Below are 24,161 nucleotides of genomic sequence, written 5' to 3'. Positions count from 1 at the left end.
AACTCCTCTTACATTTTACACAGTAGGCTAATAATCTTTTGGGAGATGGTTAGTGTTGTCATGTAGATGTGCAGTAAGGTTTTGGAATTTTGATTTTGCCACAGGGGGTCAAATGGGGGTCGAAAAGTGATGTTTTTTCTGCAAGAAGCCCCGTTTTCCCTGAACTTCTCTTACATTTGACTCAGTAGCCTAATCTTCTTTTAAGAGATGGTTAGTGGTGTCAAGCAGATGTGCACTAAGGTTTCGGAATTTTCATTTTGCCCGGGAGTCGAATGGGGGTAGAAATTTGTTGTTTTTTTTTAATATTTCATATTTATAATCACCCAGCTTTCAAGAACTTCCCTAATATTTTATATATTAGCTTTAAACTATGATCATTTCGAAAATGATTGGTTTGTTTTGTGTATACATATGTAAAATGGTTTCAAAATATGCATTTTTGTGTGGATGGCAAAAAGGGGCAGGAAAAAATGGCCCCTGCCTAACCCAGGGGGTCATGATTTGTACAAACTAGAATCTACACCTTGAGAATTTTTTCAAATTAATCATGCTCTTGTTGTTCTTGAAAGGAGAATTTTGAAGATTTGTTTCCTTTTATTCCTATATAAAAATTTGATCCCTAATTGTGGCATGACCCTAGCCTTTGAGGTCATGATTTGAAAACTAGAAATATGTCTATAGGACATGAATGTCCCACTGGATTTATATTCCTCATTCTACATGAAAATTTGTATTAGTGTATACATAAAGTTTGTTGAAAATATCTTGAACAATTTCTTTAGAGTTGAAACTAAAATCTAAATAAATTGGATATAGATTTAAAATCCTAACCAAATTATGTATAAGTGCATTCTAAACATAAAAATGTCTTAAATTATTTCTTTAAAACTGTGCGAAATACAAATAAAATAGAATGGAGGTTAAGGTCACAGGAATGTGCAAGGTGAAGTTTTTGATGCAGTTGAGTAGCTCTCACTAATACATATCAGCATATTATGTTTGATAAGAATATCTTGAATGATTTAATGAGACTGAGCATAACTCTTTTTTTAAGAAAAGGGTGGTCAAAGGAAAGGTTGGGGCCAAAATGTTGTTGCAGTTGAATAGCTTACATCAGTATAAATTTACTATTAGCATATGAAGTTTGATAAAACTATAATTAATGGTTTATTTAAAACTTAGATAAACACATATTTTAAAAAGTGAGGTCAAGGTCAAAGGAAAATTCAAGGTCAAAATAAGTTGATGTATTAATAGCTCTCAGCAGTATGTATCAGCATTTAAAGTTTGATAAATATATCTTGAATTGTTTATTCAAAACTGATCTAGACATTAATTTTAGAAAAGTGCACAAGATGAAACACACCCTTTAATCCTGGTTTAATGGTGGCTTATAGGTCCTTAATGGTAGTTTAATGGTTGTCTTTAAGACACTATTAAGCACCTTAAAGTAACATTTACACCACCATTAAGTTACCATTTAGCCATTTCAAAGTCCTTAATGGGTGCTTAAATGAAGCTTAATGGTAGCTTAATGGAAGCTTACAGGTTCTTAATGGTAGCTTTTAGACCACAATCAAGTCACCATTAAGCTACCATTAAGCTACCATTAAGGTAGACTTACAGTTGCTTAATGTCCAAACTCCATTAAGCTACCATTAAGCCACCATTACGCAGTCGATATTACTGCTTTTATGGGTGAAAAATTATTATTATAGTGATTTGTCATCACAAATTATAAATGTCGAGTTCACACATATCTTGATTTGGTAAAATTAAGGAAAAGAACGAAATTCAAAATTCAAAAAAAAAAAAAAAAAAAAAAATCACACGCAGGGCGCGAACTGATGACCTCTCAATTAGGTGGCAGTCGTCTTAACCACTAGGCTATCACTGCTCTTAATATTTAAAGGAAAATATTAAACATTTATTTTGCTCAAAATTTGCTTTGGACTTGTAAAAATATATTTATTTTGTTGAACGTTTGCAAAGTCTTAAATTGATTTATTAATCAAAATATAAACAGTTTTATTTATGGATCTTTTTAAAAGGCTTATATCCCATTAATATTTCTAAACCGTTGAGTTCGGCTTTTAAATTGTAATAAATTCTTCGCTCTGTTATTCGAAGATTTATATACATGTTAACATTAAATCATGATTGAAAATAATTATAGATAAAACACAAAAAATCTCTCATCGGGAAAGACAGATGAAGTTTTATACCCGCACTTTCTAAAGAAAGTCAGGTATATTGTTCTTACTCATGTCCGTCCGTCCGTCCGTCCGTCTGTCACACTTTTCTTCCCTGAACTCCTCTTATATTTTACTCAGCAGCCTAATCACCTTTTAGGAGATGGTTGGTGGTGTCATGTAGATGTGCAGTAAGGATTCGGAATTTTGATTTTGCCCCGGGGGGTCAAATGGGGGTGGGAAAATGACGTTTTTTATGCTAAAAGCCCCGTCTTCCCTGAACCCTTCTACATTTTACTCAGCAGCCTAATCATCTTTTGGGAGATGGTTGGTGGTGTCATGTAGATGTGCAGTAAGGTTTCAGAATTTTGATTTTGCCCCGGGGGATCAAATGGGTGTCGAAAAATGACGTATTTATGCAAAAAGCCCCATCTTCCCTGAACTCCTCTTACATTTTATTCAGCAGCCTAATCATCTTTTGGGAGATGGTTGGTGGGGTCATGTAGATGTGTTTTAAGGTTTCGGAATTTTGATTTTGCCCCGGGGGATCAAATGGGGGTCGAAAAATGACTTTTTTTATGCTAACTTGTCCATAAGTTTTAAGTGGATTGGACTATACACACGGCTTCCACATTTCATAGAAAATTTCTTTTGGCAAAACCTTTAAATGGGTACCACCAATTTTAACCTCTTGATTTCTTGACCTTGGAGTTTTCAGGAAATCTTGGGCTGGATTTTTTTTGACTGAGGTATGACATCCGCCTCCTTTCCGAAAAAAAAAAGTTCTGGATCTGCCCCTGTATATACTGAATAACCGCAACGGGAGATAACTTGACAATGTGAAATTTGTCGACTGTGGCATGCGCTGATCTTTGACCCTTTTTTGAACTCCAACCTAACCATTTGCATTTATTTATTTTTATGCATTCTATACTAAATCTTGTAGTTACCGAATGTCATAGGTCCTGACACCGAATACATGAAATATAATCCATATAATCGAATTAAAACACAAATGATTTTAACTGACCACACTGCATCGTCAGCATTCATGTGCTAAATAATCTCATTTGACAAACCTTTGCTGATTCCGTCGCCTTCATGATATGAAGTATGAATAGGCCGAGGTGTGCCGTGTGGTGATATCTAAAATATGATAATGTGACGCAAAACCAAATGTGAATGTAGAATGTTCACACGTAAAACTGTTTAATACAAGAACAAAGGATGACTGCAATTAACGCCGGTTTTTGGGTCTTTTTCAATCTCTGTTGTCACATTTATTTTTGTTTTTATTTTTGCCTTATGTCATTTGTTATAGAGTTTGGTCTATTTCCAAATGAAATGCAAAGTCATAAACGTTATAGACTGCGTTGCAATAAAATAATTCGTTGTTTTCTTACCCCAACTCTCTGCAAATATCGGGAAATTAGACTTATCTGCCCTTGATTGGAAAGAAGATTTATAAATATGCATAAGAGGCGGAGCTAATATTGTGAAGAGTGGTCTAAAATTAGAATAGTTACTGTATTTATATTTGGTGCATTCTCTCTCTCTCTCTCTCTCTTTCTCTCTGCATATGTTTGTCACTATCATTTTTTTTAGTTTTCAAATAAGTATATAACTATTAACAAATAACATTGACCAGTAGAAGTAGCCCTTGATAATCAACAGCAATGGCTGATGTCAACAATTCGCGTGTTCGAATATAAGTGCCGACTAGCTCAGTCGGTAATGCACAGAATCAATAATATTGAGGTCTGGGATTGAGACCCGCTAACAACATTAAGACTTACTATAGTTTTTCTCTTTTTATAAAAAAGAAATAAAAACGACACAATTACTTAAGTTTTTCTTAATTTCTTTTCCCCATAAATTAGCGTGCTGGGGGATGGTATGATTTCGTTTTTATTTACTGGATCTAACTTTGGATGTTCATGATAAGCGATGGTTCAAAACATAATAAATAAATCTCTTTTTTCTTGTAGACTACGAACATGTAGAGACATATAATACACCAGAAAATATATGAATATAGTAAAATGAAACGCTTTTGAGATAAATATAAGAAAAAACTTAAAGATATCTAAGAGAAAAAAGAATAGCCCGTGGCTCGATGGGAATGAATTGAAACAGATATGGACAATCACTATCGCCCAGCAGAATGCGTGTTTCCTTACACGTCACGTGATGGAATTTTAGTATTCACAGATTTACCTGGGTATAGAAATCACGTGGATAATTATAATATTCAACAGGTAATAACGTGGTCAAAATGGCCTGTTAACTATAGAGAAAGTGAACACACGAAGACACAGTTTTTTTCTCTTTTTAACCATGAGCGCATGTTTGTCTATTGATCTCCTTTTAATATGAGGTAATATATATAAATATACAGTTACCTTAAAAAGGAGAACAATAGACAAATATGCGCTGACTATGTATTAAGCCTGTAAAAAGGTGGGCGTACTCATTATCCTACGGAGATTCCAGAATATGCGATGACCCCTTCCCTATAAAAACGACTTCGAACTTCGTTAATACGAACTTTTAATTAACGTAATTACACAAAGTTGCAGTTAAGACATTGGCCATTTCTACCATTCAAAGAAATATGCCCATTTTAAAAATTAAATATGTCGCAATTTCTAAGTTTCCTTAAGTGCAGTCATCCTTTCAAACTATCATAATAAACGATGTTTAAACATAACTTTCCATCTAGGTCTATTTCTAAAAAATGTGTGTGTGAGAGAGAGAGAGAGAGAGAGCACTCGCGCTCACCGACTTGTGGGGAACTCACACCTGACAAGGGACCTTTCTTATGGGGAAAGTTCAGAATTGTGGGGAACTCTCTCGTTCCCTACAAATATGGTCATGGGTTTTTTGAATTCTACGTGTTCTACTGATAATATTTATTCGATTTGTGGTCATTTTTGAAAAAATCCCCATAAGTCCGTAAAATTGACTCACAGTAATTTTCTCACTGCACCGTAAAACGAATGTTTGAGGATGCTGGGAAATGTTCATTCGGAACGCAGCGGAATTTAAGCTGGTCCCCATATGATACCAATTTATTGCGGACAATCCCAGCTAACACAAAAACATTTTTAAAATGTTCTTAAAACATTTTCAAAATGTTGCGAAAACATTTTTTAAAATGTTTTAATCACGTGATTTTGTATGGTTTTTTAAACGTTTTTAAAACATTTTAGTGAAATATTTCAGCAAATGTTGTCAGAACATTTTCTTAAAATGTTGCAAAAACATTTTTCAACAATGTTTTAATCACGTGATTTTGAATGGTTTTTTAAACGTTTTTAAAACATTTTAGTGAAATATTTCAGCAAATGTTGTCAGAACATTTTCTTAAAATGTTACAAAAACATTTTTCAGCAATGTTTTAATCACGTGATTTTGTATGGTTTTTTAAACGTTTTTAAAACATTTTACAAAATATTTCAACAAATGTTATCATAACATAGTTTTAAAATGTTACAAAAACGTTTTCAAATATGTTTTATTCACTTTAATTTCAATAATTTGTATGGATTTTAAATCGTTTTTAAAACATTTTAACATGTTTAAGTCGAATGTTACCAAAGTATTTTTCCTGAAATGTCACTTTTACTCATTAAATAATGATATATTTATATTTTAAAAGAAATAAACACAAATTATATTTTATCTTTGAACCTTTAATACAAACCCATATTCAATATGTAAATCACATTTAAGTTCCATTATCGGTACAAGTTTAACTTATTTTCTTTCAAGTCAGCGGGTTTTAAAGGGTGAAAACGGCGTCTAATCCATTCACATAATTTTAAAAGAAAAGAATCACAGAAATCCTATGTTCACTGTATAGGTCGAACAGGGCGGCGGATCTAAAGTTAAACGTTAGAATCACATACACTGAAAACGCTGACAAGGAATCTGCCCCTCAGAAAGAATAGCACGGCCTGTAAAGATAAGGAAAATTCATCGTTCTAAATCTATCTTATGTATCTTAAGATGATCAATTAAAATATACAAAATATATTTTGAAATAATTTATATATATATTACAATTTAAGATCTTTCCACCTTTGCATTAATAAAAAATTAAGCATAAAAATATTTACTATGACAATAATATTATTGAATAGTAATAGTATTTACGTACACCTTTGCCTTCACCAAAGGCGGGTCTTTTGAATGTGGGAATTCAAACGGATGATGGCACTAACACCATGCTGTAAAGTAATTTCATTTAAATAAACATATTGCTTGATGATTAACTTTTCACAAATACAACAAATACTAGTATTTGAATCAAGGATATAACTGTATTGCCTTAAGTATGTAATATTCAATTCAAATACATGCATGTTTAACCTTAACGTTTTGTCTTTCCTACATACATTTGTGTACATTGAATCATTGATCATGCACTAGTAGATTAAAAGTCATTTTAAATTATCTTTTAAAGTCTATGATAAAAGAATAATTCTTACCATTCCGAGTTAATAAATCCCGAGGTTATTTTTGTGGTTTATACGATGTAAAGTCTTCTCATTCAAATCGGCAGGGAGTAAGCGCGCACATCTTGTTTACCAGAATTCAAAATTTGGCCTAGATAAGCTGCAAACCACTATACACTGTAACGCGCTGCCCAGCAGGAGAATTGCATAACAAGGTTATCATGACACTGAAGCTGACCAGTGTGCCAATCCTTATCTAATGCCTCAGAGTTAAATTCTGGGAGTGGATCACAAATTTGACGAAGAACATTTTTTAAGAAAAAAAAGACATTAAGAATATTATATGTTTTTTTTATTTAAATTCATTTATTTATATTTTAATTTGTTTGCCTATCCTTTCATTTATTGACTTTTGACGAATTTTGTTAATTTGATCTAAAACTTTATATATATTTGTTTAATTAATAAGCCAAAAATAGACATTATTGTAAACTATACCGGAAAAAAATCTTTCAATTAAAAAATTACAATTCCTCATTTCAACACTATTCTCTCTCTGTATATATTTTTTTTACAAACTCAATTTTAGGAAAATCACAATCATACATTTTTTTTTAATTTTTAAAAGAACATTTTGAAAGTAACATTACAAAATGTTGTAGCAATGAAAATGAAGTCTTTAGAAAAGAAAAAAACATTAAATTGAATGTTCTAAAAACATTCTCACAATATACTCCTAAAATTACTAAATGAATTATATAAACGTTTTAGAAACATTTTTAAAATGTTTCCAAAAAATGTTGAAAAAACTATAATTACGTAAAACGTTTCAGTTGTAGCAAAAAGAATTATTTTATGTAATAATAATTAAAAAAACATTTTCACTGCCTACCGGAATTGAACGTTGAACTAACAGCGATGTTAAGAATGTTTTAAAAGTATTTTTTAAAATGTTCCTTACAAACGTTTCAGAAACGTAATATGCAATGTTTCCAATTTACAGAATTATAATGTTTTATTTCATGTTTTAAGAATGTTTTTAAAACGTTATATAAAATCTTTAATATTTAAAAGATAGACATATTTTTTAAATCATATTTAAAACGCTTTAAAAACATTTTTCCTTAAATAATATCACAAATGTTTTAAAAACATTTTGACAATGTTCCATCCAAATGTTTTAGAAACGTATTCATGCAATGTTTCAGATTTATGGAAAAGAAACGTTTCATTTAATGTTTTAAAAACGTTTTTAAAACGCAAGATAAAAATCTTTAACATTTGAAAGCTCAACATACCTTTTGATTCATTTTTAACACGTTTCAAAAACATTATAGGAAAATGTTCCAAAATGATTTTATCATAAGCTTCTTGAAAACATTTTAAAAATGTTTTTAGAATGTTATAACGGGAAGAGGAAATGTTTTTAAAATATTTTTAAAATGTTTAGTCTGAAATGTTTCGAAAAAACCTTTTTACAACACAAATAAAATGTTATGAAAATGTTTTGTGCTACCTGGGATGGCTGCTCCGAGAATATTATGTGGTAAGTAGATTTTTATCATATTTTAAAGATATTATAGGCTGAAAACATATTTAACTACGTAAATCATGCATGCAGTTATTTCTTACAGACGTTCGTGATAAAAAAAAAAAAGTAACATTCAATATTGCATGCACGTAAAACTTGGGAAAGTTTGACCCGACCTAGACCTTGGGTATTTTATAATTGTATGATGTTTATCAATAGGCCTAATGGCTATCCTGTAAAAACAAACTACGGATTTATATGAATTCACGACCCCCGGGATATGGTAGGTGTTTAAGGCTTGTCCCCAATTTTTTGTGAAACATGTGCCTATCCTCCTCATGCCCATGCAAATTATGTTAGACTGTTAGACGGTGCGACTGTCTGACTGTTAGTGAGGCCTGTGTGGGCGAATTAATTGAAAAAGTATATCTTAAACTGTACGTGTATTAATAAACTGTGTCAGTGTCAGAAATACATCACAGACTCAGAGAACTCCATCTTTTCAAAAGGTCCATTGCTAAAATTTCCTAGCTGGGTTAGACAAGGTATTTAAATCTTCCAAAAAAGCTTGATTTAGCTATCGTTTTTTTTATCAAGTCATTCTTCCTACTTGTATATATTTATTCACATGCCTTGGTTTGCATAGTGTCCATTCGCCTTCATTATCTTTAATTCACATGTATCCTGTTCTACATTTATCCTGATTGCCCTACTGAAAACATGATTTTAGACCATCATTATCGATGAAATATAAGTATTTTTTTTATTTTGCTAAGGCCAAGATAAATAGATAGTGTTTCCTATTTTAACCTTAGAAAAGATAGGGTAAGTCGGTAGGAAAACATTTTTATTTTATTTTAACATTTTATTGGCAGGCATACTGCCGCTTTCCCCCAGGATATCGCTGTCAAAATATTTCTGATTAATATGTGTATGATATCATTATGCATTTCTCAAACATGGAAGTGATAAAGATTGGGATTTCATTTCTAATTGTAAACTGGAATACTGTATAAAGTATGTATATAATTTGGTGCTTTCAAAATTTAGCATAATCACTGGGTTGGCTTAATCATAAATTAGCGCTACACATGTCTGTGCGGTGTATTGTATATATGTAAATGAGTTCTTAGTGGTATTCATGAATTAGTGCATCATTGTCTGCGCCAAAGCCACTAAAATTTGAAGCCTGCATTTTAAAGTATACATACAGTAGTTAGTTTACTCATGGAAAGATATTGGCAGAAAAATATTGCGGGCCGCCTCCTATATTTCTAAGAGTTAGGCGGAGAACTGAACGTGCTGAAAACACACTACTTATTCATATAGGCCCAATTAAAATGTCTAATAAATTCATTTTAATTAAGTACTTACTGTTAATTAAAGATCACCTTTTATTTTTTAAATTTGTTACAATTCAAACCATGGCCTTGGGGTTTTGATGCTGATGGAATAGATAAGAAACAAATAATTGTGTAAAAATCCTTTTCAAAATCTCAATTACTATTGAATTATGATTGGGCGTGGTATACAGATTATTGCGAATTGGAGGAAATGGAGAAACATAGTAATAACAATTACATTTTATATCAGCTTTTATGATAGCATATTAAAAATTTTAAAATTGTTTATAAAATTGAAAGGTTATGTTGAGATTTTAAGATTCAAAATCTAGTATTCATAATTATTTATATTTGCTAAACTGGATGTATACCTTTTTAAATTTATTTACACATAACGATCACGCTCAAAGTTTTGGTCTGATAATGCTCCCCGATTTTGGTCTTTTTTTTTTTAAGAAAACCATTTGATTTCTGCACCGACTCCTCCTTTCTAAAAATTTTTAATCAGCCTCTGGTAACTTTACGCTGTAAAGGAGAATATATGATAAGAGCCAATTTTGGCCCCCTAAAAATTAACATTTTGGAATGACATTCAGATATGTTTATTTGATATTTATTTTGAAAAAAAGATTATATTAGAAATATTTCTAATATATTTTTCACATTTATATGTACTCTCTAGCTGTAAATGACATGAGAAAAAAATGCTATTTTTGCTGGTTAACAAAAAAGCCAACAATATACCTTTTTCTTGATGTTTTTTCTTATTGGAAACATAGAGCGCAGTGTTGAACATACATGATTTTTCTGTCACTAATCAATAATGGATAGATACATCTTTGGTAAAAATATAAAGCTTGTTCTAGGCTGCGCTCTATATTTTCTGGAAGAAAAACTGCTTGAAAATAAGCAGTTTTATACAAAATATACTAAAATGGCGGGAAAACGTGATTTTTATGATGTCATATTTTTAAAATAACGGCATTTTGATCAAAATAAAAATGACCAATAAAGGTCGCATATATAGCTGTACAAATTAAAGCTATATATAAAGTAAAATTAAGATATTCATTTTAAGCGGCCAATTGAGACACTAACCATATATCGCTCTTTCTATTCTCATTTTATCTAACTTTAAATAAATACTAACAGCACTATCATGCGATTTCAATGACTATCATTTAAGGTATGGATTCAGTTTTCTGTCATTGCTAAAAATAAATCGTACTGTATCGTTGCTTTTTTGCATATAAAACAGTTTCTGCTCTTCAAACCTCCACGAGAAAGTGTTCTGTTTCGCAGTCATTGTACGGTTGACTTTAAAATATTTTTCATACCTCCCCACTGTTAACAATATGGGTCAGGAAAGGGCATACATTAAGTCTTAATTTTGGCATGGGGTCAAAAATTACTATTGAGTGATGTGGAGATGCACCTCTCTTGTAATTATGGGTAAAAGTATAAACACTTTAAAGCGGCAATACGGCTGCAAATCGTGTGCTTTTTCATTCAAAGTTACCCAATATATCATTCAGGAATAAGGTAAAAAGTTGAAGTAAGCATTTGAGAAAAATAAATATTCTCTCCTCATGTAGAATTAAAGTAATTAAAATCTGCCGGAAAATCAAGGGTCGTACAACTTAGTTCTGTTTATTTGTACCACGTGAATTCTAAAATGGCACGTGCATACAATGTAGGGTTTACAATGATAATGGAATATTAAGTAAAAGGAATTCTGAGAATCAAAATATCTTAACTCTCCGGTAAATTAATAATAGGGCAAGAAAGTCTCGTTTGTGCGTCACTTCCGGTTTGGCTGCTGGAGATAAACATTACGAACATGTGCTTTCGGTTCAATATTGCCGGTTTCACCTCGTGAAAAATGCTTTGTTTTGTGGCGAGCTGTAACCACCAAAGCTTGCGGGAAACTTGGAGCTTCTTCAGGTTCCCAAAGAAATCAATAAAGTTATGGGAAAAACTTTGCAGGTATGATGTTTTATTAAAAAACACTTCTCAAAATATAACAGAGGAATGTCGGGTTATACACTGTCCTTTCAATCGTACGCCTATAACATGTTACCTAATGCATGAAATTGAATTCAGCTTAAGAATACAGAGTTATCAGTGTTGTATTTCACTTTTTAATATATTCTGATTCATTGTAACAGTGGTCTTTTATAGTCAACTTAAAGTTATCCCGAATTATCACCCACGAGAGCACGGGTGGAGAGGGGAGGTGGATCTACAAGAGCTATGAAATTGAAAATAATAGTACTCGGACATCAAATCTTTGTCTAGATTATATTTACACGTATAATTAGAATATAATATATTTAATTCAGGAGACAAGATAGGACAGTAACTGCAGCTGACAGAATATGCAGCTGTCATTTCAAAGATGGAAAAAAAGAAAATGGACCAACTATCTTCCCTTGGAATCAAGGGCAGTATTTTGACTTTGGAGACCCTAATGCTATTTCAAGGTATGTTTTGAATATTTTTGTGTCATTATTTTGAGACATCATTTTACCATACAATTTATTCAATAACAAAATATTTTCTATCAACAGCTAATATAAATTTATGAAGTTAAAAAAATCTGACAGAACATATGTAAAAATTTGAAGTAGTTAGTTATAAGCAAATTATGTAACACATACAGACAATGCAAACAGAGCCCATCTGTAAACCAGGGAGAAGAAAATGTGGTTATGGTGGAAGAGACAGAAGCTGCACAACCAATTCAATCATTTAGTGAGGGTTTTGACCATGACCAGCATCTACTGCGACACGGGACCGTTACAAGCACCTACTGCGATAAAGAGTCAAATTTATTAAAACAAATCCAAGTGAGTATAAAAATTTCAGTAGTACATGTATTTAGTATTGTAGTACTTAAACTCTGTTTTGTGTACAATGTTGTAAAAAAAACAGTTACACACTTATATGGTTTTTGAAGGAAATGGAACAACAAATTGACAAGCTGACATCAGAAATAGCTATTCTTAAGACTAGGAAACAACCTTTCACCATAAGCCAGATCATCAATGATGAAAAGAAGGTATCCATTTTTTTACTGACTGATACATTATTTGTTCCAATGTAGCTCCCTCTGTGAAGTGGTTAGAGCATTGTGAAATAAGGAGTTGATCCTTACCTCCCGGGTTCAAATCCCATTGCGGGATGGAGACCAGTCCTTCAGATGAGACTGTAAAAACAGAGGTCCCAGTAAGTGCTGGCATGAAAAACATCCCTCACTGCTCAAAGGCCATAAGTGCCGAGTATAGTCAGAATTTGTAGCCCTCCACTGGCAAGTGAAGGCATCTCCATATAAGTGAAAAATTCATGAGAGCGATGTTAAACAACAATAAGTCCTTGTTCAAATCGCATATACTGTATAAACTCACCTATAAGTAGATTGATTTTTGGGAGTTAAACTTTGGTCCAAAACTCTTCATCCAACATATACCATGTTATACGTGAGTTATAAAAAAAAAATGATTTTTGCAGGTCAATCCCTCTAAATAATTCAACCTTAAAAAATACGACCGTTTTCTATGCAATTATATACAGTATGAGAAATTCTTTTAACTTTATAACAAACTAGAACAACTACATTCCATAAATTCATATTTTATTAGATGCTGATGTACACCTCCTTGAAAGCAGACATGTTTAGAGTAGTGGACTCAACTATTCAGAGATTTCCATTAACATATGTCAACAACTGGACACCAGCAGTGATTTCAAGAACTGACCAGTTATTAATGACACTGATATAATTGAAGCTAAACTCTCCCAATTTAGATTTAGCTGAGAGGTTCAACACAAGTAAGACAACAGTGCAAAATATTGTGGTTACACATATTTTTGCTTTGCATGAGGTGTTCTTTGAGGGCATGATTGAAAATAACATTCCCTCCCTCTTAAAGTGCAAGTCCTCTATGCCGACAAGTTTTGGTGATTTTAATTGTTGCCGTCTTGTGATCGATGAGACAGAGGTGACCCAAGACGTTCCAGGGCAGGATATGTTAGCACAGTCTCAAACTTATAGCTCATATAAAAGCATGCACACCGTAAAATCTGTTACAGGCGTTGCCCCTAACGGAGCTGTGGTATATGTAAGCAAACTTTACCCAGGAAGTACATCTGATGTGGCCATTGTTGAACACAGTAAAATGCTCTGCCAGTTGAAACCAGGGGATATGATTCTGGCTGATAAAGGTTTTACTATTCACTCTCTCCTTCCAGCAGGTGTGCATCTCAACATCCCTCCTTTCTTGAAAGACAAAGGACAATACACTCCTGCCGAAGTGCAACTGTGCAGAAAAATTGCCAGATCTCGTATCCATGTAGAGCGGGTAAATGAAAGAATTAAGAACTTTGAGATATTATCTCACATTCCTCACAAGTTTAGACATTTAAGCACGAAAATTTTTCAAGTATGTTCTATACTAGTCAATTTTCAAGATCCAGTGATTGCAGAGATTGCAGATAATTACATTCAGGCTCAAGATTTAGACACTCATTAATATATGATATAAGAATGTAGAGGTGGAGCAAATGTAATTTATTTCATGAGAGGTTCCAAGTATTTGTAATTGTGTTCAGCTTTAACATATATTTCTTTTATGATGTTGATACCCTAAATTGATATTGTAAATGTAAGTGTAACAAAGTTTTGACAAACCCAACCTTGCTTCAAGTAGAGTGCTATGTATAAGTGCCAGGAAAATAAAGGTTGTATTATATGTATCATAAATCTTGTAAACAACTTTGAAAAGAGCATTTTAAGGTAAATAGTATGTTGTCATTGACCTTTACAAAGATTCTTTGAAAATACTCCATTTATCATTATTTTTTGCAAAAAAGCATGTATATTTTAAATTCTATAATATCATGAAAGCTAGCAAATTTTACATATGTTATAGTAAATTTCTATTCTTTATCCATTTTTTTTAATACATCGAGTCATTAGTCTCTTTGGATAATGGAACAGTACAATTGTTATGAAATAATTCTTTGACAAAATGATGTCCAATATTTACATGGAATATGTGAAATACCAAAAAATGTAGTTCCATATTGTACATAAAATTTACATGTATTTTTTCATCACTTCGTCTCTTGTTTACTTGCATATTAGGCAAAAAAAAAATTAATTTCTTGGTTCTCAGGCCCTCCCTCATCTCTTCCAAGGGTGCCTCATTGACCCTTTCTAATGCTAAATCAATGAAATATAAACACCAAATCACCTCCCTCATCATTTTTGAGGTTTTGTAGAATGCAAAAAGCTGCCTCGTCATGTTTTGGGGGCAATAAAAAAGAAAAAAAAATGCCTCCCTCCCTCATCATATTTCTTGAAAAAAGGCCTGAGAACCAAGTAATTAACTTTGCATGGCCTTACATGTATTCGACTAGATAAAAAAAAAGCATATACAGTCAAAAATTTATTACACAGATTGTGATATATATATATTCAAAAAGACATTTGAACAGAATACTTAACTTATTTCTTCTACAGTTCTGAAAGAAATCTTTCACTGTATTAAAAAATTATATTGTGTATTTTTAAGTGGTAAGAAATACTAAGAACAACCTGAAATACACTACAAGCAAAAATCAATCAATACAATATAAAACTCAAGAAATAATTATTCATGATTATGTGTAATGATGAGAAAACTTTCAGAAATAATTCAGAAAACAAAGTATAACTTCTGTTGTTGGTTTCCAGCTTTACCCCGAGTACATATGTATAACAATAAGATTCCTTATAAATAGTGCCTCATGATTACTGAAAACAAGCGGTTCAAGTCAAGTCCCAAAATATTCAATGTAGCAGGTATACAAGTCTGACATTGCCCTACAACTCACTGTATTATTACATAAACATATAACATATTTGTATGTGTATAAATTGGGATTACTGGTAATCACTAATCAAAAACTTCAATTTAAGTCACTCATAAAAAACCTACCGTATATCAGTACAAATATACAAAATTGCCTATATGATGTCATACTAACCAAATGTCAGTCCTGAACAATATTTGGGATTATTTTACAAAAGTAAAAATCGATGAGTTTTGACATATTTGGGGTCCAGGTGCTGTCCTGAAGAATTCTCACAATAGCTATGTCTTTCGTAGTCCACACTACAAAGTCACATGATGACCTGTTAAGTATGTGCAGCTGTCCTTGCACCTGATCGTAATATCTGTGGCCCTTCTTTAACTTGTAGAACTTCCTTCCTTCATATATTTGGTAATCTGAGACACGAAATAATAAACTTTGTATTAAATATGTACCATTCCTTAATCAAGATTTCAGATTTTGCGGAAATTGTACCTTAAAACTAAAACCTACCCAAGCAAAAATCTTTGACAGATTCTATGGCCTCGGGAATTGACATATTCCTTGCACTAAATGGGCACTTCACCTCCAAAACTTCTGGTTTAACAGCCATGCACTCGAGTAGGTCTGTTAATTCTACATCCTGGTAGTTGTAATTGTGTGTCGCTGCACGTCGAATAATTCCATCAGGGCTGGCTCCCAATATGCCACTCTCATGCAGCCATACACCTGTAATAAATATGTTTGGTGTTTTTCACGTTCAATTCCAATATCTAAAATTGTTTAAATTAATTCTTGTCCTTTAAGATGTTTGAAACCTGTGGGCTATATTATAAATTACACATAAGCACATGCACTTACCAGTTTCTTCTACAATAGCATCTCCAAATGAACAGTATTTTGTCCTAGCAGTTGACTCATTACTGATCCCCCATAATATGGCATCCTTTGTCGAGAGATTGTATGAGGAAAAGATTTGCTTATATAATGATGGTGGGAATCTGAAAAAATATATCAATAGTTCCTCAGTTGAAAGTAAATTATATACTTAACTTGAACAAGGTAATATACCTGTATAAGATATGTTAACTTTACTTTTGGATGAGAAAAAAAGTACTACCTCTGTCTTCTTATTGCCGATAGTACCACACCAAAATTTGATGCCGTTAATCGATTTTTTTTAACCAAAGCCCAAAGATAATTTGTTCGTTGACCACATGTCATTTGTGCCACCTGCAAAATAATATAGTTGGTACTATGTGTATTAATATAGTTTAAAAAATATTTTGTGTAAAAATGATATATGGATGATATTCATAATTTTCAATTTAATATTTATTTTTAATGTCACATATATTTTTTTTTCTTTTTGAAGACATGTCAAGTACAATATTTACAAAATGTAATCCCCTCTCTTGAAAGTTAATCAGTTGAAATATGAGTGTTGTGCCATCATTATTAAAAAATTGATTTGTATACTCTGACCCACATTTTTCAAAATGGGTTTGTATTTACTGATGTGTGCATTATACACTTGACATCTAGATATATTCATTACTGTTTCAATCTTAAAATATCTTAAGGAAGTGATTTATTTTACATTTAAAATAATGACCAGGTGATCTGGCCAATCCGTATTTTCAACAGAGACTAAAAGAAAGGAATAAAATCAAAGTACACCCCCCCCAAAAAATAATAAAGAATGGGTGGGGACTGATTCAAAGTATTTATAATTCATAATAATTCTAGAGTATACTTATATAAATGTCCTACTTGTTCTGTCTGCTGCTTCGATACACGAAGGTTTGTTTTAAGCCACTGCACTTTATTGGTCGCACTTGTGTAACCTTCCGTTAACAGAAGATCCTCTACGCATGGAACATCCACTTTGGGAGCAGGGGGTTCTTCAGAAACTATCCATTGCATGGCTAACAATTTGAATAGAATTAATAAATTATAAATGTATGAATGATTGAAATGAGTATATTTTATTAATCTAAAATGATACAGTAGTTATGGTTTGATTTTAATAATAAAATGGGTTATACTTAATTAGTCTATCAAATAACAATACTTTAACATTTTCTCAATATACAGTATATGCAAACACTTTCAATGGATATCTCGTACAATTTGCTTTCAATATGCAGGAAAGTCTGATAGTGCTCAACTTCATTTCAACAAAAACTGAATGAAAAAATTTTGTTAGTCTGGTCACATAACAAAATAAGGAAACATGTATAAACATTTTCAATTAAACAAAGAACAAAACATGTTTCAACATTTTTTTTTTCAAATCAAGACCTGAAAATCGACCAAGGTCATTCAGCTTTTCCCGTAAGAAATTTATATCTCTCTCATCAACTGATCTTGATGTTGCCCTGTCAGTGTAATGTAATTTAATCTTATTTGAATAGAATGCAGAGGGATTTAAAAAAAAAATCTATATCACTTTTGTTTTTTTTTCACATTCACATAATTCATGTATATACCTATAATTTGCTAGTTTTGGTGTTGGAGGAAATAATTCATCCATGGTCATCGTTTTCTTTGGGGGTCCACTCTTTGGGTGTTTTATCCAAGATTCTCTTACATCCGTCTTACTAACATTCTTGTACCTAAATTAAGATGAATAACATTTATAAAATGCACAGGTACTTGGGTCGTGGTTTATAAATATTTATTATGTACCTTATTGATATGTAAAAAAAGTATTTTACATATCAATAAGGTACATTATAAATATTTATAAACCACGACCCAAGTACCTGTGATAAAATGAAGGTAAAAAATCATTTATATTTTTTATTGTATTAAAAAAATGCATACCCATATAACAGAAGAGAAGCTTTGTGGTGACACTTATCCTGGCCATTAACACAGTCACAGATACTGTCTTCCACAGTGTAATTATCCCCAAGTGTGATCTAAATGCAACACGAAATATTGAAAATAATGTCGTTTATGTACTTATATATTATTATTATCAAATATCAAACTATTTGATACATACGTTAATATGATAGCTTCTATCCCTCATGCTGGCTTGCACCCTTCCCTGGACGTGTCTCAGCTCAGGATCATACAGGAATTTAAGAACGTGTTCAGATTTCACAGCCACTTCAGACTTCTGGTGTAGCTTTTTAGTCCCGGATACAAAATTCAACCAATACAGAATGGACAATGCCATTCTGTATCACTAAAAACAAGAAATCTATAATGCCTATGTATATACGCGGATTTGTTTATCTCCAGAGGTTCAATTCACGCCAAATCTCGCGAACTCTCGCACTTCCGCTTTCTCGCCCTATTGTTAACATATTAGTCTGCATTCAGACGAATTTAACATGATTAAGTACAAATGTTGACGTTTTGTGTATTGGGGTGCAAGAAAGGAAAATCCACCAAATCATACGTCATCGCAGCAAAATGTCAAACAAAATATCTCTCTGCAGTTCCAATACAATTTGCTTTTCAAATGGCAATAATTTTTGTATGTCATAAGTGCATTTTTACGTTGAGTTTACACTGATTTTTTTTTTCTTTGAAAGCCATGGAGATACGAGAAATAATAGCATGTATCAACAAACCTGTAGGGTAGAACCTTCGCGAGCCCCACGTGAATGTCGCGGAGATCCCGTTTCTTCTTCATCCAATGATTTTATTAATCTCCCAACTAAATTTTTGTCAGAAAAGTTGCTTTTTAATTGCAAGCCCTGTTTTTGGTTTTGTTTTTCGTTTTGGTCAACTTTGTCAATGTAGCAGGCCTACCGGGTTTCCATCTCTTACCATGCTGTTTTGTTTATGAAAACTACGCATGCGTGTCTGGCTTGAAATGTGGAACCCCGAACACGTTGCGATGTATATATTTATGGGCCATAAATAATTATTAATTTTAATGAAATAATCAGAATTATTTACTTATGAAATTTGTAATTTTCTGAAAGTTTATACATTTATAAGTATGAAAAAAATTCCAAATCCTGTAGGAAAATTTTACCAAGTCTGTTTTTGAAGAGATGCGCCGTATTGTCACTTTAAAAAAATATACAATGAAATCTTTAAACTGAAAGCAAAATTATCATTGCAGGTTTTGGGGTTTTCACCACAAGAGCAAATTATACAACTTTATTCTTGAAAATGTTAGAGACTGAGACTTGGAGTCATATGTCAACTGACACGTTTGTATGGGCATGAAGGATATTAAAAAAACTAGAGTATTATAACTGAAAGCATTTTGTCTGGATTTGTGTATGGAAACAGAAGGAAGAAATTTTTATTATTACTTATTAGTCACCAAGAAACAATGAAAAGTCTCCATGACACTAGTTAATGAGACATTGAAGAGCTAGATTCCTGAGCCGAGGAACTCTGATTGGCTGTTATATAAACGTTGATTGGTTATTCAACATTTAGAAACACAGAAACATTTTAATCGACCATAATTATTCTATTTCACTACAGTACCCACGCCTTCGAAAACAATGCATCCTTGCACAGCTAAACAATTGTATAATAATTAGGTTAATGATATTGAACTAATAAACTGCGAAAGTTATTTCCTACGAACTCATTTTAATATACATATTCAGAATGAGATATTATTACTCAGGTAATCTGGACTGCTTTTCTTTTGTTTTCAATCTGCCAAAAAACACTCCTTTTTATTTGTAGCTTCAGCATCTTCATCAATGTCTTCATAAGAATCAGACACTTTTTTTCTGCAATATTTTTCTCTTACAAAGGTTCTGATGTTAAGATTTGGTCTTACATTAGCCTTATTACATCTTATCACTTATTCTTTGCTAGAAATATTTAATCTTTGAAAAAAAATATCAGTTAGCCTTTTAGATCACTTTCTGCTCATGTTTTTTTTTTTTTTTGGGGGGGGGGGGGGGCTGGGGTGCACAAAATAAAGAAACATGATATAATGTCTGCTTGTCGACTTCATAGAACACTTGTGTATTGTACATTGATTATTGAGCCATGTATCCATGTAAAATGCGCTTTATTAAAGTATTAGGTTCACTGAACATGCATATCATGTTGCAAATTGCACATATTGCAAGTTGCACTTGAAGATTTACGCCCAATTGCGGCAACATACTTCTTTGGTCGTCATTTTACACTGGCACTAGATAAAGACGGATTTCTTTTCAAAACAAAAGGTATGTATACGCTCTCTGATTTAAATAGAAATATAATTTCTTTAGTGGGAGTTACGAATTTCTAAACCATTACATTTTTCTGCTGGATATGTACATTATTTGACGTTTTGTTTTTAAAGTAACAGGGTGTAAATGAAATTTCTATAAGAATATTTTTTGCCGAAATAGTTGCGTCTTTCTAAATGTGCCCAATTTTACTTGGAGTACACTGTATATTGCAATTGATGATAATAAATTATAGTGAACAACCTAAAAAAATGACCGATTTCTTCATGCTATAAGCTCTACGCTGCGTGCATGATCTAAAAGATCGATTATGTGGTTTCTATCAGTGTTATGATCAAAAGAATGAAGGGCTTAAATTTAAACTTGTAATCGATACTCAGGGCATTTTGTCGTGCCAACGCCAGCTGTGACACATTTCAAGACCCGTAACTTTACAATGATGTGCTTGGCCCAGTGAGTTTGAAAAAAAAATACCACAGAGTCTTACACATCTTTTTCATATTTGGATATTTTACAAGGATTACTTAGATTAGTTTTTAAAAATTTGTATATTCGCACAAAATACTTCATAGTAAAGGCCGTGTCACACTGTCACGATTTATGCTACGATTACCCACGAATAAATAAAAGTTGAAAATCGCCGTTCATCGCCAGGTTTGTCTTGCGATTTTACTACAGCGTGTAGAATATTTTGCTGCTAAAATGGTGTGTCTGCGATGTCTGTGCGACAAAGTACGAGGTTTGTACGATTTAAGTACGAACTAAGGCGACAGTGTTACGAACTGGCTACGATATTTCTACGATTATGAAGGATTAAACGCGGTAACATACGATACTCGTACGAAGGACTACGATATGCCACGTTACATACACGATATTCCACGACTAATGGCGATTTCTTACTATAATACATGTAATGAAATGCATATATAGAGTAAAGGGAGATTTGTTTGAAATTATTAAACATAGTTATGCTATTTGATCATGGTAAAAACTACAGTGTGGAACTTTTGATTATGTTCAATCTCTGCAAGTGTTTATCGTACACGGTGTTTATAGTTTCTGTTACACATTTATTTTCAGTTTATTTCACTTTTCTAAGCTTCTTTCCTTTTATTTTAGGCAGTATTTTGATTTCGACAGTGTTAACATCAGACACCGTCTGCCTACATCATATTAACTCGTAGTTCAATCGCACAGTTTTCATACAGCACTTGCCATCAATTGTCCTTTTTCATATCATATTCATGTGAAAGTCGTACAATGTTCTTATCAATTCGAAGAACACTCGCAGTATCTCGTAGGACACTCTCAGTAACTCGAGAGACACTCGCACAAACTCGAAGGACACTCGAAATAGCTCGAAGGACTCCCGTAGTGTCGCGAGTACTACGAAGTTCCGCGAATGTCGCACGAACTTCGAAGATTTGCTACGAAAATGAGTACGAGTGCAGTGCGGATGCTGTGCGATTGTCTACGAATAATTAAAAATCGGGATGTGTCCACGACTGTTTTGAACATGCTCAAAACAATCGCCAAGTATGGCAATTTGCTGCGATCCAACACGATTAAGGAAGATATCCTACAAGTACTTCTGCGATAAATCCCGATTTGCTGCGATTTTTGAATTCGTAGTGAATCATAGCTATAAATCGTGACAGTGTGACACAGGCTTTAGACACATGGATTTAAAAAAAAGACTCTTGAATTTATTTCTTCTGTTGTTTAGAGTTACTGTACTGACCAAACATAACCCTGACAATCAAGCAGTCCCAGAAAGCAGTCCCCGGGACTACTTTTGGACCGCTCTAGGATTGCTCTGGGACTGCTATGGTGCTGCTCTGGGACTACTGTTGGGCTGCTCTAGAAAGCCGACCAAGCTGTACCAGCAGTCCTTGGGACTGCTTTGTTCACTCATGCGTTAAAATGACACTGAGTAACATGAAAGTTCCGCCCTTGTGTATTCTAAATTTTCAGTCTTTCCAATGTTGATTTGTTTACTTTCAGCAGAGAGGTGTTAAAAACACGGACAAAATTTAAATAGGTAGAATTAATTTAATTACTATACGTTTTCAGGGGCTGTTAATTTACACAACTGTCTACAATTAGTTAAAAAATAAAAACTAAAATTAAACAAAGATGTCAGAAAAGTATTTTTATCACTTAAAATAAATCTTGATGTACTGGAATTTTTTTTAATTAAAACTCTAATACCATGGTTAAGAGAGCATTCAATATTATTTTCACCGCCCTAATAACCTAATAATTTATTGAATTACAATGAATTAAAACACTGTTTCCATTATTCCATCACATACACAATATAAACAATTATTTGGGGTGTATTTATAAATTAGTTTTTCATGTATAAAAAATCATTAGAATAGTACATTTATTTAAGCAATAAACATTTTAAAATATCAAAAAATTGCGACAGCAATTACACTAAATTCAAACTATTTACTGCACAATTCTTTGTTTCATTCAATGTGTATACATTTATTTTAGGATCAATTAATTTTGAATATAATCTGAGGGTTTCATTTGCGTGATTAACAGATGTACACTTGGACGTTTACATAATAAAACACTTACATGACTGTGCTTGTTGACAGATCCTTTTCTTGTAATTATTCTGCGTATCGAAGCTTTACATAAAAGAATATCAAAGTAATGGCTTTATAAGTATATTGGTTATTTTACCCACTACATGAGAGCCAAGTGCAAGCACATGTAAGAAGACAATAATTTTATACTTTCTTATTAAATACTTAGATACCTAGAGTATTAAAATCTATTGGTATCATAGACAAAGTGACAAGGTCATCAGAAAAAGGCATACACGTTGGTGCATGTGTAATGCGTAAAACAAAAAAAAAACCTGGATTGCCTTATTTAATGATACATACAGGGAACGAGGCACCGAAATGGAGCTGGGGGCGTTTTTGGGAACATCTGTAAAGGCCTACGTTATAATCAGCTCTGTTTGTATTTTTATAATTAACTGTTTTCAAAAACAAAGGAAGGAATTTTTTTTCTCTTTTTTTTTGGAAAAATATTTTGATTGAAAATGCTGCTGCGTTGACAAAATCTAGAAATAATCCATATTAGTATATAAAAGGCTGGTAAAGGTTACACATATTCAGCTTGATTGAGAAATATTGCTCTAAATTCACACTCGAAATCTTTTTAAAGTAGCAGCACTTTCCAGGAACTACAAAATAGTTAGAAAAAGTTTTTTCAAATATATGTTAATTACCGTTACCAAATTATATGCGTATATCTTGTGACTATCAAATCATTTGACAACACTTAATTATGTTCCCCAAACGAAGTTGGGGAACATATTGTTTTTACTCTGTTTCTTATTATTATTATGTTCCCCAAACGGAGTTTGGGAACATATTGTTTTTACTCGGTTTCTTATTATTATTATTATTAAGTCTTCCGTTCACAACGGAAGACTTATAGTGTTTGTATTGTTTCTTTTTATTATTAGGGTCTTCCGTCTTCAGCGGAAGACCCTTCTATTATTCTTCGGTTTCTTTTTCACTTTTATTAAGGTCTTCCGTCTTCAGCGGAAGACCTTCTTGTTATTCGTTTGT

General features: G+C 32.4%; 3 protein-coding genes and 1 long non-coding RNA gene across 4 annotated transcripts; 2 read left to right on the top strand and 2 right to left on the bottom strand.

The window, feature by feature from the left end:
- Positions 1-5,748: 5,748 nt before the first annotated feature.
- LOC134279395 (uncharacterized) lies at positions 5,749-7,217 on the bottom strand. Its single transcript, XR_009994622.1, has 3 exons — positions 6,686-7,217; positions 6,355-6,424; positions 5,749-6,151 (listed from the first exon to the last, which is right to left on the bottom strand). It is a non-coding gene; the product is annotated as an uncharacterized LOC134279395 (long non-coding RNA).
- A 4,191-nt stretch (positions 7,218-11,408) lies between these two features.
- LOC134279401 (uncharacterized) lies at positions 11,409-13,308 on the top strand. The gene is made up of 5 exons (XM_062761793.1): positions 11,409-11,512; positions 11,869-12,009; positions 12,189-12,375; positions 12,486-12,587; positions 13,168-13,308. The coding sequence occupies exons 1-5, from the start codon at positions 11,409-11,411 to the stop codon at positions 13,306-13,308; spliced, it is 675 nt and encodes a 224-aa protein (XP_062617777.1).
- A 117-nt stretch (positions 13,309-13,425) lies between these two features.
- LOC134279399 (uncharacterized) lies at positions 13,426-14,058 on the top strand. The gene has a single exon (XM_062761792.1). The coding sequence runs from the start codon at positions 13,426-13,428 to the stop codon at positions 14,056-14,058; it is 633 nt and encodes a 210-aa protein (XP_062617776.1).
- Positions 14,059-14,176: 118 nt separating this feature from the next.
- On the bottom strand, positions 14,177-18,688 carry LOC134279405 (uncharacterized). Its single transcript, XM_062761798.1, has 8 exons — positions 18,396-18,688; positions 18,212-18,309; positions 17,875-18,000; positions 17,156-17,310; positions 16,503-16,615; positions 16,244-16,383; positions 15,896-16,111; positions 14,177-15,798 (listed from the first exon to the last, which is right to left on the bottom strand). Exons 4-8 carry the CDS (start codon positions 17,306-17,308, stop codon positions 15,563-15,565), a joined length of 858 nt encoding a protein of 285 aa, XP_062617782.1. The 5' UTR covers positions 17,309-17,310; positions 17,875-18,000; positions 18,212-18,309; positions 18,396-18,688; the 3' UTR covers positions 14,177-15,562.
- Between the last annotated feature and the right edge of the window lie 5,473 nt (positions 18,689-24,161).

Source organism: Saccostrea cucullata, unplaced genomic scaffold (assembly GCF_032062105.1).
Source record: "Saccostrea cucullata isolate Sc308-1 unplaced genomic scaffold, CSIRO_AGI_Scuc_v1 ctg472, whole genome shotgun sequence".
NCBI classification, from domain to species: domain Eukaryota; kingdom Metazoa; phylum Mollusca; class Bivalvia; order Ostreida; family Ostreidae; genus Saccostrea; species Saccostrea cuccullata.
This window is presented reverse-complemented; position numbering and strand designations above follow the sequence as displayed.